The sequence below is a fragment of the Capricornis sumatraensis genome, chromosome 3 (assembly GCF_032405125.1).
Source record: "Capricornis sumatraensis isolate serow.1 chromosome 3, serow.2, whole genome shotgun sequence".
In the NCBI taxonomy this organism is placed as follows: domain Eukaryota; kingdom Metazoa; phylum Chordata; class Mammalia; order Artiodactyla; family Bovidae; genus Capricornis; species Capricornis sumatraensis.
In genome coordinates, this window is record NC_091071.1 from 81,531,606 (window position 1) to 81,546,901 (window position 15,296).

At 36.6% G+C, this 15,296-nt stretch overlaps 2 protein-coding genes across 9 annotated transcripts in view; both read left to right on the top strand.

Annotated features, from left to right (window-relative positions):
* BAZ2B (bromodomain adjacent to zinc finger domain 2B) overlaps positions 1-6,239 on the top strand; it is a 154,276-nt gene extending 148,037 nt beyond the window's left edge. For all 4 annotated transcript variants that reach the window (XM_068967110.1, XM_068967114.1, XM_068967112.1 and 1 more), the window contains 2 exons: positions 40-183; positions 3,376-6,239. In XM_068967110.1, the coding sequence (XP_068823211.1) occupies positions 40-183; positions 3,376-3,529 (298 nt within the window). In that variant the 3' untranslated portion in view covers positions 3,530-6,239. The remainder of the gene's footprint in view (positions 1-39; positions 184-3,375) is intronic.
* Positions 6,240-12,841: 6,602 nt separating this feature from the next.
* The window catches only part of WDSUB1 (WD repeat, sterile alpha motif and U-box domain containing 1), a 79,924-nt gene continuing 77,469 nt past the window's right edge, over positions 12,842-15,296 (top strand). For all 5 annotated transcript variants that reach the window (XM_068967699.1, XM_068967700.1, XM_068967697.1 and 2 more), the window contains exon 1: positions 12,842-12,873. The gene's annotated coding sequence lies outside the window, so the exon portion shown is untranslated. The remainder of the gene's footprint in view (positions 12,874-15,296) is intronic.

Genomic DNA, 15,296 nt, shown 5'->3' on the forward strand with positions numbered 1-15,296 from the left:
TAAAGCATAGATACTGATTTCAGACATTATTTTCTTTAGTATGATCCTTACTGAAATGGAAACTCATGAGGATGCATGGCCTTTTCTACTTCCTGTAAACTTGAAGCTTGTTCCTGGTTATAAGAAAGTTATTAAGAAGCCTATGGATTTTTCCACAATTAGAGAGAAATTAAGTAGTGGACAGTAAGTAAATCATTTCAGTTCAATATCCATTGAATGCTTGGTATATGCTGGGTACTTTTCTAGTGAGCCAAAAATACATTAATTAACAACAAAAACATAGGCTCTGCCTTTGGAGGGGTATGTATGTTTGGTCAGGGTAGCAGAGTATGTAAGACAAATCAATTAAAATTATTAAAATATTTTAAAAGCTGTGTGATAAAGCTTTCTGACATTGGAAGGGCACTAAGCCCAGCCTGGAAGGTAAGGAAAAGTATCAAGAAAACCTCCAAAGTAAATAACATGTTACCTAGAGCTTGTATTGTATATCAGTGGAACATTGACACTATCTTGTGTGGCTTTAATGAAAATTTACCCTGTAATAATTTTTAGATTATTACAGTGGAGAGATAGAAGATCACTGGAAATGTTAAATATTAAAAGCCTTATTGTGGGTTGTTGGAGAATACTGAAAATGTGTTTATTAAATGTGGAAGAATATTATCATCTGCCCTTCTCTACCCTGTTATCTTTGTGATCCTATCCAAAGAGCAAAATGACTTCTGGCCACAGTTAATGATCTTTGCTAGATTGCCTCAGACTTCTGCCAGAGTAGCAGCTGTTAGATAGTGGCATTTAGTTGGGCTGGACATTGGACACTAGTTCTAGACATTTTGGAGCCATAAGAGTAAGGCTGTTCGCTTGCAAAACAAGCCCACACAAAAGCACTCTTCGTATCAATGGCCAGGAGCTGTGTCTACATTCTCCATGCTGCCTGCTCCCTTTAATCCTCCATACCAATTTAGCTTAGTATATAGGCTATGCCCATCACTTCAAGCAAAGTCATTAAAAAATATGGAGAAAGAAGGAAATTTATATTTTAAAAAACTATAAAATATATTCAGTTGCATTATCATATTCTTCCTAGATATGCTTTTGGTTAAAATCTCTGTAGCCTATAATCTACACTCAATTTAGAAGAGTTGCATAGAACTTAACTCATAAAGATCAGTGACTGTCTTATACGTATCAAATTATTTACAAGATTGACCAAATGACTAGTTTATTTCTCTGGAGGCTGAACTTTCCATTTTTTAAAGAATTATATCCATTTCACTTTGTTTTTTTTTTTTAATTTCCAAAAGGACCTGCTCTGACTCAGAAAACATTAAAACTATTGATTCTAAGACAATCCAAATAACAGAAACTTCTATCTATATATGAACTAGTTCTTTTGCTTTCTCTATCAAAATACTCAGACTTTAAGAAGGGTAGCATGGACTTTATAGTCATCATGACCAGGACAGAAACTTATGCAGGAAAACCTTCCCAGTGTTTAATTCCTGACTTTACCTTCCATAATTCTCCAGTTCCTGGATAGAGGATGAACCTAAACCTCAAAATAAACAGGCTTATATATTAACACAGAATTACCAGAAGATCTGCAAAATCAAAGCTCCTTTTTGAGAATGGGTCCTGGTGAATGCAGGAGGTCAAAGCTGAAGCAAGCAGAGAGAAGCCGTTCTTTATAATCTTGTTTGTGATGTCAGCCATAGGGAGGGAAAATTCAGAGAATGCAGGCTCTTCCAACTTTGAGTTGTTTTATTAAACCCAGATTAATGAGTGGGGACTCAAACTCATATAATATATATTTCAATTTTTAAACTAAAAAAACTTAGAGAACAGAGGGGAGGAAGTAAGTGCCTTACTGTAATGAATCTTTCTGGGTTCCATAGGCTGCCCCTTCCTTTCAGAAAAGAAGGGCCCAGATGTGGGAATTGCACTTACTTCTCTTGAATCTCACCTAGAATTTTCTCCTGGATATGTCTCCCTAGTATTAATCATTAACCTTTTCTTGTAGTAAGGAACAGTGTAAAGAGAGAAATATTTCTCAAGGTAACTTTAAAATATTTTATAAAAATTATTCCCACACATGTTATCTGATTACATTTATGTAAAATGTCCAGAATAGGTAAATGTATAGAGACAAAAGGAAGGGTTGATGGTTGCCAGGGTCTAGGGATAGGAAGGAATAGAGTATATGCTTAACAAATTAAGAGGTTCCTTTTGGGGTGATGACAGTGTTCTGGAACCTAGGTAGTACAATGTTTTGAGTGTGCTAAATACCTTAAGTATCTACTTTAAATGGTTAATTTGATGTTATGTGAATTTCACCTCAATTTAAAAAATAATAATTCCTAGAAGAACTGGAAAATAGATGAGGTTACATAGGGCTGACAGCTCTGTGAACTCATTACAGATAAAGAAATTTTTCTCTTTCATTGTTGCACTAATTAGAAGGTAGAAGTGAAAAGACTGTACAAGGTATTTCATCAAATAAATAATTCCACTTTTACCAGGTCTCAGAGCTTCAGTGTGTGCTCCATATGTATTTCTAATGGGTAAATTATTTTAGTATCCAATTAGTATACTGTTGCTTTGGCTTGGGTTGGCTTGAAAGGCACTACTCCTTCTTTACTAATAAGTTTAGGCATATTCATGCACCTTTCAGTTCTCTTCTCTGGGTTCTTACAGGGAAAGAGAACTGGAGTTATCCTACCAAAGAAAGCACTGAGTGCTTTTCATTGAAAGGCAGTTCCTAATGTTATCTCCAGTGAAGAGATAGCACGTGCTATTTTTGCTTGTTTTGGATCATCATACTCTAGTGTTTGAGCCAAGAGTGTATCTGAAGAGAGAAGAAAAATGGGAAAGGAGCAAGGTTTAAACAGAGGGACCAACCCTGAGATGCATGTAAAAGCTACCGGGCAGGTGTCATGTTCGTAGTGCATCGGAAGCATTTGTTATTTTTACTGCAGCTAAATGTTTTTGAACGTGAATAGTAGGGCACTGCAAGTGATACAGTTGGTCAGAGTTAATACATCAATTGGAATGAATCCAGTAACAGAATTGTGATACAGGTTGAACAGGAATTTGGATGTAAGAAAAATGTTAGTTTGTTGAAATATATCGTGATCTTCAAGAGAAGTCTGTTCTGCATTTAACCTGGCTTAAATTCTGTACATTCAGAATACATGCAGTTTTTTAAATGTCCCATTTATAAGATGGTATAATTTGTTTTATAACAGTTTAAAAGCAGTTACCCTACTTTTTTCTTTTTGCTTTCAGTTTTACATTTTATCTTTTATTACCTCTTTCTTTGTCTGCAGAGTGAAGCCAGCCTACAAAAGCAATTTCTAATCGTGTGTTTTCTTCCAGGTATCCAAACCTTGAAACTTTTGCTCTAGATGTCAGGCTTGTTTTTGACAACTGTGAAACATTTAATGAAGATGATTCTGATATAGGCAGAGCTGGCCACAGTATGAGAAAGTATTTTGAAAAAAAGTGGACAGATACTTTCAAAGTGAGCTGAAGTTATAATAATCTTTTCTTTTTTTTCCCTTCTAAATAAGGATGAATGAGACCAGCAATGTGAACTGTATTTACACACATGTGCAAGGCACATACATAATGACTTTTTTTCCCTTAAAATAAGTATCACAAAAAAAAAAGTATCAGAAGAATGATACCATTTTTAAAGGCTTCACTCCTACAACAACCAAGGCCCTTGGTTATGGGTTTGTGTGATTTATCAGCTAATTTAGGTAGAACAGGGAAGCACACCCAAAGAATTTTCAAAGGAAAGGGTGTTATAGTGCAATAGCAATTAAAATATATCAAATCGCACTGAATATTCAACACCAGAGCTCTAACATGGGAAATGGTTCTTTCCCTCTCAATAAATATCTATTTTTCATTTTTTTACTTTGTAGTTTATTTTTTAGTGAATGTATTTAATTTTATGAATTATTTATGATTAAACCACATCCAGAATCTTCGTTTTCTGTGAAAAGGAAGAACTAGAAAAATTGCTTTAAATCTTGAAAATACAACAAGGAATGTTTTAAAATATAAAACAAAGCCAAGTTAAACTGTTTACACTGATGTGCTATAAAAGCACCAAAAATAAACTTTGCTGTAGAGTTACAAGTACATTTATATATATATATACGTATATATATATATGTTGCTGCATCTCTTGTGTAGTTAAATTGTATTTCAAAACAGTGAAGAAAAATTGCCATGTATATACTGTTCATTATTGTTTATATTAAGTCTTGTTTTAAATATGTATTATGTGTATATATTGTTTGCAGACATTATTGTTTATGCCTTAGAAGGATTGTAGCATTTTATTTTAGTCTGAAGGTAATTATAGCTATACAGCTTGTACAGTAATTATCCTCTACCAACACTGTGGCGTCTCCTGGATCTTGGTAGTGCCTGCCTTTGAAACAGGGTGTAGGGGATATTAGTTTTCCATTTTTTCTATTTTGTTATATAATTTTAAGCCACCAGGGCCTAAATTAAAGTATAATCATTTGTATCCATGTGGAATAAAATTGTGACAATTTCCTATACACACAGTATTTTTTCATAGAAACATTTCCCTCCCATTTGCCTTGCCTCAGAAATAAATTTACAAGACATTTGTAACCACTGTGTTTTATCTACTGTGTGTTGTGGTGGCCTGTTGGAGGCAAATAGATCAGAATTTTTTTGTACCTATGTAAGAGTACTTGAAGTTTTATTTAAAATAAAATGTTGTGGAAAAGGTAGCATTCTTTTTTTTAGGAGTGTTATTTTTCACTACTATGTGTGGCACGGATACAATAAAAACTTTTACAAACTAGTTTTTTTTAGTTTTTCTTAATGAACTTGGAAATATTTGAAAAAAACTAGTTAATTTAATTTGTTTTTTATGGAATCATAAAGGAGGAGCAGCAGAACATTGGGTGGGGTGGAGGAAAGTGGTCTTACGTAATGTGACTTTCATTAGTCTCTGAACCTCTCTGGACCACATTTTATTGTTTATTTCACACTTGCCATATGAAAAGGTTAGAATATTTTTTAAGGTCTTGTTCTGATTGGTGAAATGTCTCTATTGTAAACATACAACCCAGTTGTCAAGAAAAATTGATCATATAAATTCATCTAATAAGTCATGAGGTACAAGTTCAAGTGTTTATGAAATATGATTTAATGCCTTACTGGGGTGTTAGGAATCATCAATGAACAAGATAGGCATAGGCCCTGCTTTCATGGAGCTTACAGTCTAGCGGAGAAGTGATCCTTAGATAATGTCCTCAGTACAGGGCCTTAAATAAATAGTGCAGGGAGAATAGAAGAGTTTTGAAGAAATATTAAACTTTAAAGTGCTTCATAGCCACAGAGTATTTTCTAAAATTCCTAGATTGTTTGTGAAGGCTTATATGAAAATCAGCTGTTATTATGTAAATATGTCAGTTACTGTTAACCAAATATTACAATGATGCCTTAAGGAGCTGGTGCTCAATCAAAAATACCATGTGGAACAGAACAAGGTGGGGCTTTGAATTAAGTGTGTGGTTTTTGTGTATATAGAATTGGCTGCCAAGATGCTCCATGGGGAGTTGTCTTCATGGGAGTGTTTTGCCTAAGGGATCATACATGCTTAAAGATCATATGTGCTTATATTACTTTATATTAGATGGCATATAAGGGCTTGATATTAATGTGTCTGATGTCCGAGGGACAAATGAAAAATAAAATACACTCACACAAAGAAGAATTTTTCAAGAGTGGTAATATTCTTTTAAAAATAAGATATCCCTATAAAAAAGAAAGCTTGGTGAATATTCTCTACTTTGGACTGGTAGCTTCTGTTGTTACTCAGAAGAAACAGCTGTTTTGTAACACCAGAAGTAGTGGCTGTGGTCCCCAAAGGGCCACAATTGATCTCTGGAAAAATTGTTACAGTACACACGTCTTTCACTAAGATAAATTAGGCTTTAACCTGAACCTTCTCCATTTTAGTCCTGATTGCTCTATAAATGATAAAAAACTGACCTGCCCTCAAGTTTAGATTTTGATTTATCCTAAGGATAAACCAATCAATCCACTACTGCTAAACCCCAAAAGTAGTCATCAGTTTGAAACAACACCTAGAGAGTAAATTAATATATTTATTTAGTTGTTAACCATGGTGAAAATTAAACAAAATTGAAAATGTATTTATCGGTGTACCTTGAACTAAGAATAAACTAGATTACCATAAATGGAAGGTGATCTCTTTTTCTTACTTCAATCCTAAAAGGAACTTTGTTAAAAGCACTAGTTTTAATCAAAATTATGAGGGATTTGATCTGTCATCGATACTTAAATGCACCCTCTGTGCTCCTTCTCATAGAAGGCAATGGCAACCCACTCAGGTACTCTTGCCTGGAAAATCCCATGGACAGAGAAGCCTGGTAGGCTGCAGTCCATGGGGTTGCTAAGAGTTGGACACGACTGAGCGACTTCACTTTCACTTTTCACTTTCCTGCATTGGAGGAGGAAATGGCAACCCACTCCAGTGTTCTTGCCTGGAGAATCCCAGGGACGGGGGAGCCTGGTGGGCTGCCCTCTATGGGGTCACACAGAGTCGACACGACTGAAGTGACTTGGCAGCAGCAGCAGTGCTCCTTCTCTTTTCCATCTCTCCACTTCGATACCTTTGCAAGAAATTTTAAATCCTGTTCATTTAGTCTCCCATGAAACACATCCTTAACAAAGAAATCTGATGTCAATGACTTACTCTTTTGTATAAATTGAATTGATAGGCTATCTCTCAAGGTTATTTGCATTTGAGAAATGAAAGAAGTTTGTGTTCTGTTAAGAGAATTTCATTCCAGGAACTGCTCTGGTAGTCCAAGTGGTTAAGACTTTGATCCCTGGTCTAGAAACTAATATCCTAAATGCTGCACAGCAAGGCCAACAAAAGAAAAGGGCGGGGGGGGGGCGGGGGGGCAGGGAGAATTTCATTCCAACAAGGAGATAAGAGAGGTATTTTAAGAGAATTGAAATTTTTCTTCCACAGGAATATGACATAAAAAATACAACACAAGGAAACTAGTAGAACCTTACCCATTAGGGATTTTGCCTCAATTAGGTCTCTTAGGCCCACTTGAACCACGTTACAACTCTACCTTAACAAAAATTTTTTTAAAACCTCAACTACATAGAATGAGATAATTCCTCTCCTCGATTCATGAGACACTGTTCACATTTTTCTTGCAAAGCCCCCTCTTTTGTTTGATTTTACTTATTCCTTCAGCTCCTCTTCAATTTCCTTCTCTCCTATATGCAACCACATGTCTTTCCAGTCAGCCTTTTTTATATGTATTTAGCAACACACACGTCTATAAAAAATATATAATGTGGAAAAAAATAAATATATACAGTGTTTTTTAAACTTGTATCAGTTGTATTATGCTATACATCTCATTCTTTTTTCTCTAATTTTGTTTCTTTTGAGTTGTAAAAAGACATAAATCTAGTTCATTTCATTTGATTGCTATGCGGTATTCCATCACAAGGCATATACCACATTTCACTTTAAGATTTCTCTTAGAATGAAAACACAAGTTGCCTGCAATTCTTGTCATTGCAAATAATACTACAGTGAATGTTGTGATACATGCCTTTTGTGGACCCATGTGTGCAAGCCTGTTAACTAGACAGTCCTAAATGATTCATGCGCTTGTGTAATCCCTCCCCACGCTGTATCAGGTTTCACCTGTGTGACCAACATAATATGGCAGAGTGATGTGTGAATTCCCAGACTAGGTCATAAATACCCTGCTGTTTCCACCTTGTTCTCTCGGATCACTTACTTCTGGTAAAGCCATCTACTGTATTGTGAGGACACCGTAGCAGCCCTTTGGGACAGCGAACAACTAATGCCAACGTGAGACCCATTTGACAACAGTTTCTTAGAAGGATCCTTCAGCTCCAGTTAAACAAATGACAGGAGCCCCAGCCAGCTTTTGGACTGCAGCTTCACAAGAGACCCTGATACCCTCCTGAATTCCTGACCCATAGCAACTGTGGAATAATAAATGTTTATTATTGTTTTAAGCCACACAGTTTAAAGTAATTTGTTACACAGCAATAGATAACAACAACAAAAATAGTTAACAGACTGAGAGTTTCTCTAGGATCTGTACGTAGGGGAGAATGCCCGAGTTGTTAGGTAGGTGCACACTTACTTTCCATGCTATTGGCATACCACCCTCCAGATGACTGTGCCAGTTTACTTCCCTAGCAGTAGAAAAAAATTCTTCCCACACTTCTCACCCAGTATTCAGTATTTGTTTGGATTCAGTTCAGTTCAGTCGCTCAGTCGTGTCTGACTCTTTGCGACTCCATGAATTGCACCACGCCAGGCCTCCCTGTCCATCACCAACTCCCGGAGTTCACTCAGACTCACGTCCATCGAGTCAGTGATGCCATCCAGCCATCTCACCTCTGTCATCCCCTTCTCCTCCTGCCCCCAATCCCTCCCAGCATCAGAGTCTTTTCCAATGAGTCAACTCTTCACATGAGGTGGCCAAAGTACTGGAGCTTCAGCTTTCGCATTATTCCTTCCAAAGAAATCCCAGGGCTGATCTCCTTTAGAATGGACTGGTTGGATCTCCTTGTAGTCCAAGGGACTCTCAGAGTCTTCTCCAACACCACAGTTCAAAAGCATCAATTCTTCAGCACTCATTTTTCACTAAAAGTTTAATATAGATTTTTAATCTGAATACCGTATTTTGAGTATGGAGCAGTTTCTCTAATCTGATTAGCAGCTTCAACTTTTACTTGACTTTTTGTAGTTTTTGTCTTATGTAGATGCCATATCTAACTCTGTCAGCTTTTAAGGGACTATAAAACTGCCCTACATTTTATTTTCAGCCAGTGATATTCAGGAGACCGAACATTCAGGAGATGAGCAGGCAAAAGCTCACCTAAATGGAGGTAAGTAGAAAATATCAAGAGTTCTCAGGTATTTGGGGGGCTTATATAGACTTGAGTTACTGTAGCAAAAACAGTCCTTGGTAGTATAATGGGTAATGAATTGGCTAAATGCAGGATTAAAAGAAAAGGTGATTTGGATCCTTTGAACATTCACTAGAAGAGAATTTTGCACCTTAACATTATATCTGCAGAGCGGTAGTAGCAAAATTAATATCTGAGATCTATTTGTACTTTCTCTACCCTGACCATAGACATGAAGATCATTTGGCTTGTTCTCATTTGGATGGCCAAATAAAAGCATTGTGGGATATACTATCAGGTGTACGTAGTCCATTCTTGAAATTAAAAAAAAAAAAAGTTTTTTTTACCTGTTAAGTGGACTTCTAAGAGTGCCCTATTCTCCCTGAGCAAACTCCATACTTCTCCTTTAATTTTAAAATAGCCCTAATAGTCATGGTAATGGATATCAAAGAATGTGGTAGAAATCAGTGGTGAATGAGAGACCTAAGGCTTGTGCTGAGATGAAAGAAAAACTCAGCAAGGTCATTAGGTGACCAAAGGCTAATGAGACATTTACATGGCAGGATCACAAAGGAGACTGGAAGGCTTTGAAAGGTTTGTACTCATTCTAGTGATTCTCACAGTTCTCCAAACATGTTTACAACTCCTTTTTCAATATTGCTTTTCTGAGTAATTTCATTATAGTAAGTCTCAATTGTTTTGAGTATAGAAATGACTTAAAAAAAAAGATTCTATTCAGCCAGTAAAAATTATCCTGGAAATCTATGTTAATATTGGTAAATTAAGTGAAAAGGCTGACTATAGTATAGAATGTATAGTAATTCTGTTAAAAATATATCTAACGTACTTGATTCCATTCATATAGACCAGGATATAGCCCATTTGGGGCTTCCCTGGTAGCTCAGATGGTAAAGAATCTGCCTGCAATGCAGGAGTTCCAGGTTCAATTCCTGGGTCGGGAAGATCCTCTGGAGACGAGAATGACAACCCACTCTAGTATTCTTGCCTGGAGAATTCCATGGACAAAGGAGCCTGGCAGGCTACAGTCCATGGGGTTGCAAACAGTCAGACACGACTGAGTGACTAACACACACACAAACACATTTTACAGATGAGAAAAGCAGTACCAAGTAAGTCGAGTGATTTACTCATTGGCACTAAACTTAGACTTCAGTTGGAACTCACTTCTCTGGCCTTCAAACAGAATTCCTCAGAACTCGATAAGACTGATTTTCTTGACTACTTTGAACATTATTCAAGTACATTTTTCCCACCAAAATATTCTAAAACTAATTAGAACATTGGCAGCACTATGGAATAATATCCAGATGAGAGATGAATGCATTCTAGTTTATTAGAAACAGATTCACTGCTTTGGAATCAAAATTAAAAAGAATATTAAACACTAACTTCACTTCTGTGCATGAGGAAAGAACTGGAATTGTCTTTAGCTTCCTGCAGTAAGCAATCAGACAACAAAATATATGAAACAAATATTTTTAAACACTAGACTATAACAAGATTCTAATTCCTGAAATAGGAGTTAGGAAGGAAACTGGCCTTACAATTACCCTGGCTATTCATGTTTGGGAACACATGTAAGAATAAAAAAATAAAATAAAAAAACAAACAATTACCCTGGCTAAAGATTAGTGTCTAGATATGCAGTCTTAATTTTTGTTTTGTTTTGAAAAAATTTGCTACTTAAGTTTACTTTGTACTGACTTTTTTTTTAATCTTATTCCCTTACTGCTTTTTTTTTTTTTAATTTTAAAATCTTTAATTCTTACATGCGTTCCCAAACATGAACCCCCCTCCCATCTCCCTCCCCATAACATCTCTTTGGGTCATCCCCATGCACCAGCCCCAAGCATGCTGTATCCTGCATCAGACATAGACTGGCGATTCAATTCTTACATGATAGTATACATGTTAGAATGCCATTCTCCCAAATCATCCCACCCTCTCCCTCTCCCTCTGAGTCCAAAAGTCCGTTACACACATCTGTGTCTTTTTTCCTGTCTTGCATACAGGGTCGTCATTGCCATCTTTCTTAATTTTATCTTATCCATTATTTTTATTTATTCAGGACTTTATAGCATGTGATGAGGTATCCTCCACAGGTAGAAGATTTTCATTGCAGTTCTTTCTTTTGGTGTTGATGTTTTTCAATATGGAACTGGTGCTATGAAGGCATAAAATATGTCTAAATCCTTAAGGTAAGTTAAGAGTCCTATTATATGACAGATAAGTGGAAAATAATTTTTTTTTACAATGTGGAATAACCCAGCTTTGGTTATAAGAGATCAATGCCTTATGTGAACTGGGAATAAAAGTTGTATTCCTTACTTACCTTCATATAGACTCCAGGATTACCTCTGTAGTGGTTCCCAATCTTTTCACTATTAAGTATATCTATCGTTGTTGTAATTTCCATGTTGCCATGCTTGAAGAGATTTATTTACAAAGCAATGGCATTTTTAAAAATACTACCTTATGCATCATAATTACAGGCATACATACTATTCACTTGAGACTATCTGGATCATTAAAATAGCATTAAAAAAAAAACCCTTAGTTATAAGTCTTTTAGAAGTTGGAAAACCTCAGGCTTACTTATCATCAGTGAGTCCAGTATCAGTAAATATACGCTATATCTTTCTTTTGACCTCAAACTCTTATTTTCGGACATGACACAGATAACACAAAATCAACTCATCTATATTTGATCTCATTGTCATCCTGCTTTTCACACTTGCTCTTTCTCCTGTATTCCATACTGTGGTTAACAGAAACAACATACATCTAGCAGCCCAATGTAGGAAACTTCAGAATTCCTTTGGACTTCTCACTTTACCCATCCCTCTGTGACATCCTGAAGAATCTTCCTCTAAAATTCCTATGATGTACATTTATTTCCAATCTTTCATCCCCACTGTCTAGATTGGTTTAGGCCTCATCATTTGCTAAGCATCAGTTTCTCATTTTTCCTAGCCATTCTCCTTGGGGGAAAAAAAAAAAAAAAACTGTGGTTAACTATACACGATCTTTGGAGAAGGCAATGGCACCCCACTCCAGTACTCTTGCCTGGAGAATCCCAGGGACCACAGAGCCTGGTGGGCTGCGGTCCATGGGGTCGCTAAGAGTCAAACACGACTGAGTGACTTCACTTTCACTTTTCACTTTCATGCATTGGAGAAGGAAATGGCAACCCACTCCAGTGTTCTTGCCTGGAGAGTCCCAGGGACGGGGGAGCCTGGTGGGCTGCCGTCTCTGAGGTTGCACAGAGTCAGCCACGACTGAAGCGACTTAGCAGCAGCAGCAGCAGCATGCACCATCTTAATTATTTTCAAGTGTACAGTTCAGTGGTATTCACTACATCCATGTTGTCGCACATCCATCACCACTGTCCACTCCAGAACTCTTCATCTTGCAAAACTCTATATCCATTACACAATATCCCATCTTGAAACTCTATATCCATTGAACAATACCTCCTCATTCCCTCCTTCTCCCAGCCCCTGGCAACCATCAGTCTATTAATTCTTTCCATCTTTATAAATTTGACTACTTTATGTACCTCATGTAAGTGGTTTCTTACAGTGTTTGTCTTTCTGTGCCTGGCTTATTTTACCTAACATGTCTTTCAAGATTCATCCATGTGGTACCATGCATCAGAATTTCCTGCCTTTTAAAGTCTGGATAATATTGTATATGTATAGACCACATTTTATTTATCTATTTTTCTACTGATGGACATTCGGGTTGCTATTGTGCATGATACTGCCATGGATGTGGACGTACAGATATCTCTTTGAGACCCTGCTTTCAATTATTTTGGATGTATACCTAGAAGTGGAATTTCTGAATCATATGGTAATTCTGTTTTTAATTTTTTAAGGAACCACAATGATATTTTTATAGTACCTATACCACTTTACATTCCCTCCAGTAGTATACAAATTTGCAATTCCTCTACGTCTTTGCCAGCACTTGTTTTGTTTTTGTTTTTTGATAACAGCATCATAACAAGTGTGATGCTGTATCTGATTGCAGTTTTGATTTGCATTTCCCTGATGATTAGTGATGTTAGGTATCTTTTCATGTGCTTGTTGGCCTTCTGCACATCTTCTTTGGAGAAATATCAAGTCTTTTGACCATTTTAAAGTCAAATTGTTTTGTTGTTGAGTTATAATAGTTTTTTGTATATTCTTATCCATCACCTTATAAGATACAAACTGATTTACAAACAGTTTCTTCCATTCCATGGAGTGCCTTTTCACTGTTAATTATGTTCTTTGAGGCACAGAGATTTACAATTTTGTAACAGTCCAATTTATCTATTTTTTCTTTTGTCTGTGTTTTTGTTGTCCTGTGTGAGAAATCATTGCAAATACAATGTCAGAATCATTCTATGTTTTCTTCTAATAGTTTTAGCTCTTATATTTAGGTCTTTGATCTATTTTTACCTGATTTTTGTATATGGCATTTGGTATATGTCCACCTTCATTATCTTGAATGTGGACATTCAGTTTTTACTTTAGCATTTGTTGAAAAAACTTCTTTCCCCATTTAATAGTCTTGACAACCTTGTTGAGAATCATTTGACTATATACAGCAGGGTTTGTTTCGGGGCACTCTCTTCTTTTCCATTGCTATAGCAAGTTTTGAAATCGGTCTAGTCATCCCCCTTTTGTCCACCACTCTGCTATCTTGAACTGAAATCTAATTCTGTTAATCCCTTGCTAAAAATGTACTTATGTAGCATTAAAGGCTCTGCAGAGCTAGACTCAACCTATTCTTAGTCTTTCTCCCTATCATAACCCCATTCTCTCTTCCCTACATTGTCTACTCATCCTACAGAATTACTCCAGAACATAATATATACCTACACATCTGCTAAATTCTATCTGCGCCTTCCTTTATTCTCTTTCCCACCCTCCACCCACACATGGCAGTTACTTTTTACTCCTATAGAACTTTGTTACTATCAGAGTCATTATCACGTCATATAACAAATATATATGCATACCTGCTCCTACCCAGTAAAAGCTGAGCTTGATGGCCTTTCAAAGAAAAATTTCTTTGTGCTCGCCTTGCCCAGAGATATCACCCCTATTGCAACTGCACAGAGAAAGTGGTGTTAACATGTATACAACATAAGGCTAGATATTGCCTGTGCATCTCATTAATCTTCAGAACAGTCCTATGAGACATGTGATATATGACGAAACCAAGGCTTAGAAATGTTTGGCTACGCAGGTAATTAGTTGTCAGAACTAGAATTCAAACTCATAGTCATCTGGCCATGAGCCATGCTGTGATCACTAAGCTATGAAGACACTAAAGAAAGATGGGTGGTTAGTGAAATATAATAGGGTATGCTGATTAACCTACTTTCTTTTAGGCCTGAACATGATTTTATCACAACCTCCAAAGTTGATCAGACACAGGGTTCCCCATGTAGGTAAAGCCTAAACCAGAATATCTCACTAAGTAAAGCATAAACGAGAATATCAACTAAATTATAATGGGAGAAATTCCTTTCTATCAGTACTAACCAAAGTACCACATCCAGGTTTCTAGTGTCATGATACCTAAGAAAAAGACTGAATTATCTGACGTATACTAGGTGAGCATATAGGGTCAACCCAATGAGAATGAGATGTTTAGTTAGGAGTGTTTTATCCAGGCTTGGCAAGGGCAGACAAATCAGCCTTTCTTCACAACACAGCAAACCACAATGGAATCTCCCTCTGACAACTTCTGGGTTCGTTCCCAGACAATACATACTAAACTGCATATTTTACCCCTCAAACTCCCCTTTTACCCTGTTCCATCATGCTTGTCTCCGTTTTTTGTTCTGGAGAAGCTGAAATATCTCAGCTTTTTTAATTATTACTTTTTCTAGTTCTGCCTATTTCAAATTACTTCTAGCCATCTGATAAGAAGTCTGTGCATTTCACGAGTCATGTGTTTACTAACATGCTCTTATTAGATGAACAGATAATTGCCCATTCTGTATGGACTTAACTGGCTCTCTTTTTCACTATTTAATTACCTGGCTGTGCTGGGTCTTACAGCATGTGGGATCTTCAGCTGTGGCATATGGGATCTAGTTCCCCAAGCAGAGATTGAACCCAGGTCTCCTGCATTAGAAGAAGCATGGAGTCTTAGCCATGGACCACCAGGGAAATCCCTTAATTGGTTTTCTTACTCCTTCACTTAAAATTCCTTTAGCAGCTAGAATTCAAATCTTCAGTTACTAAGGGTATTGCTGTTATGGACTGGGTATCTCC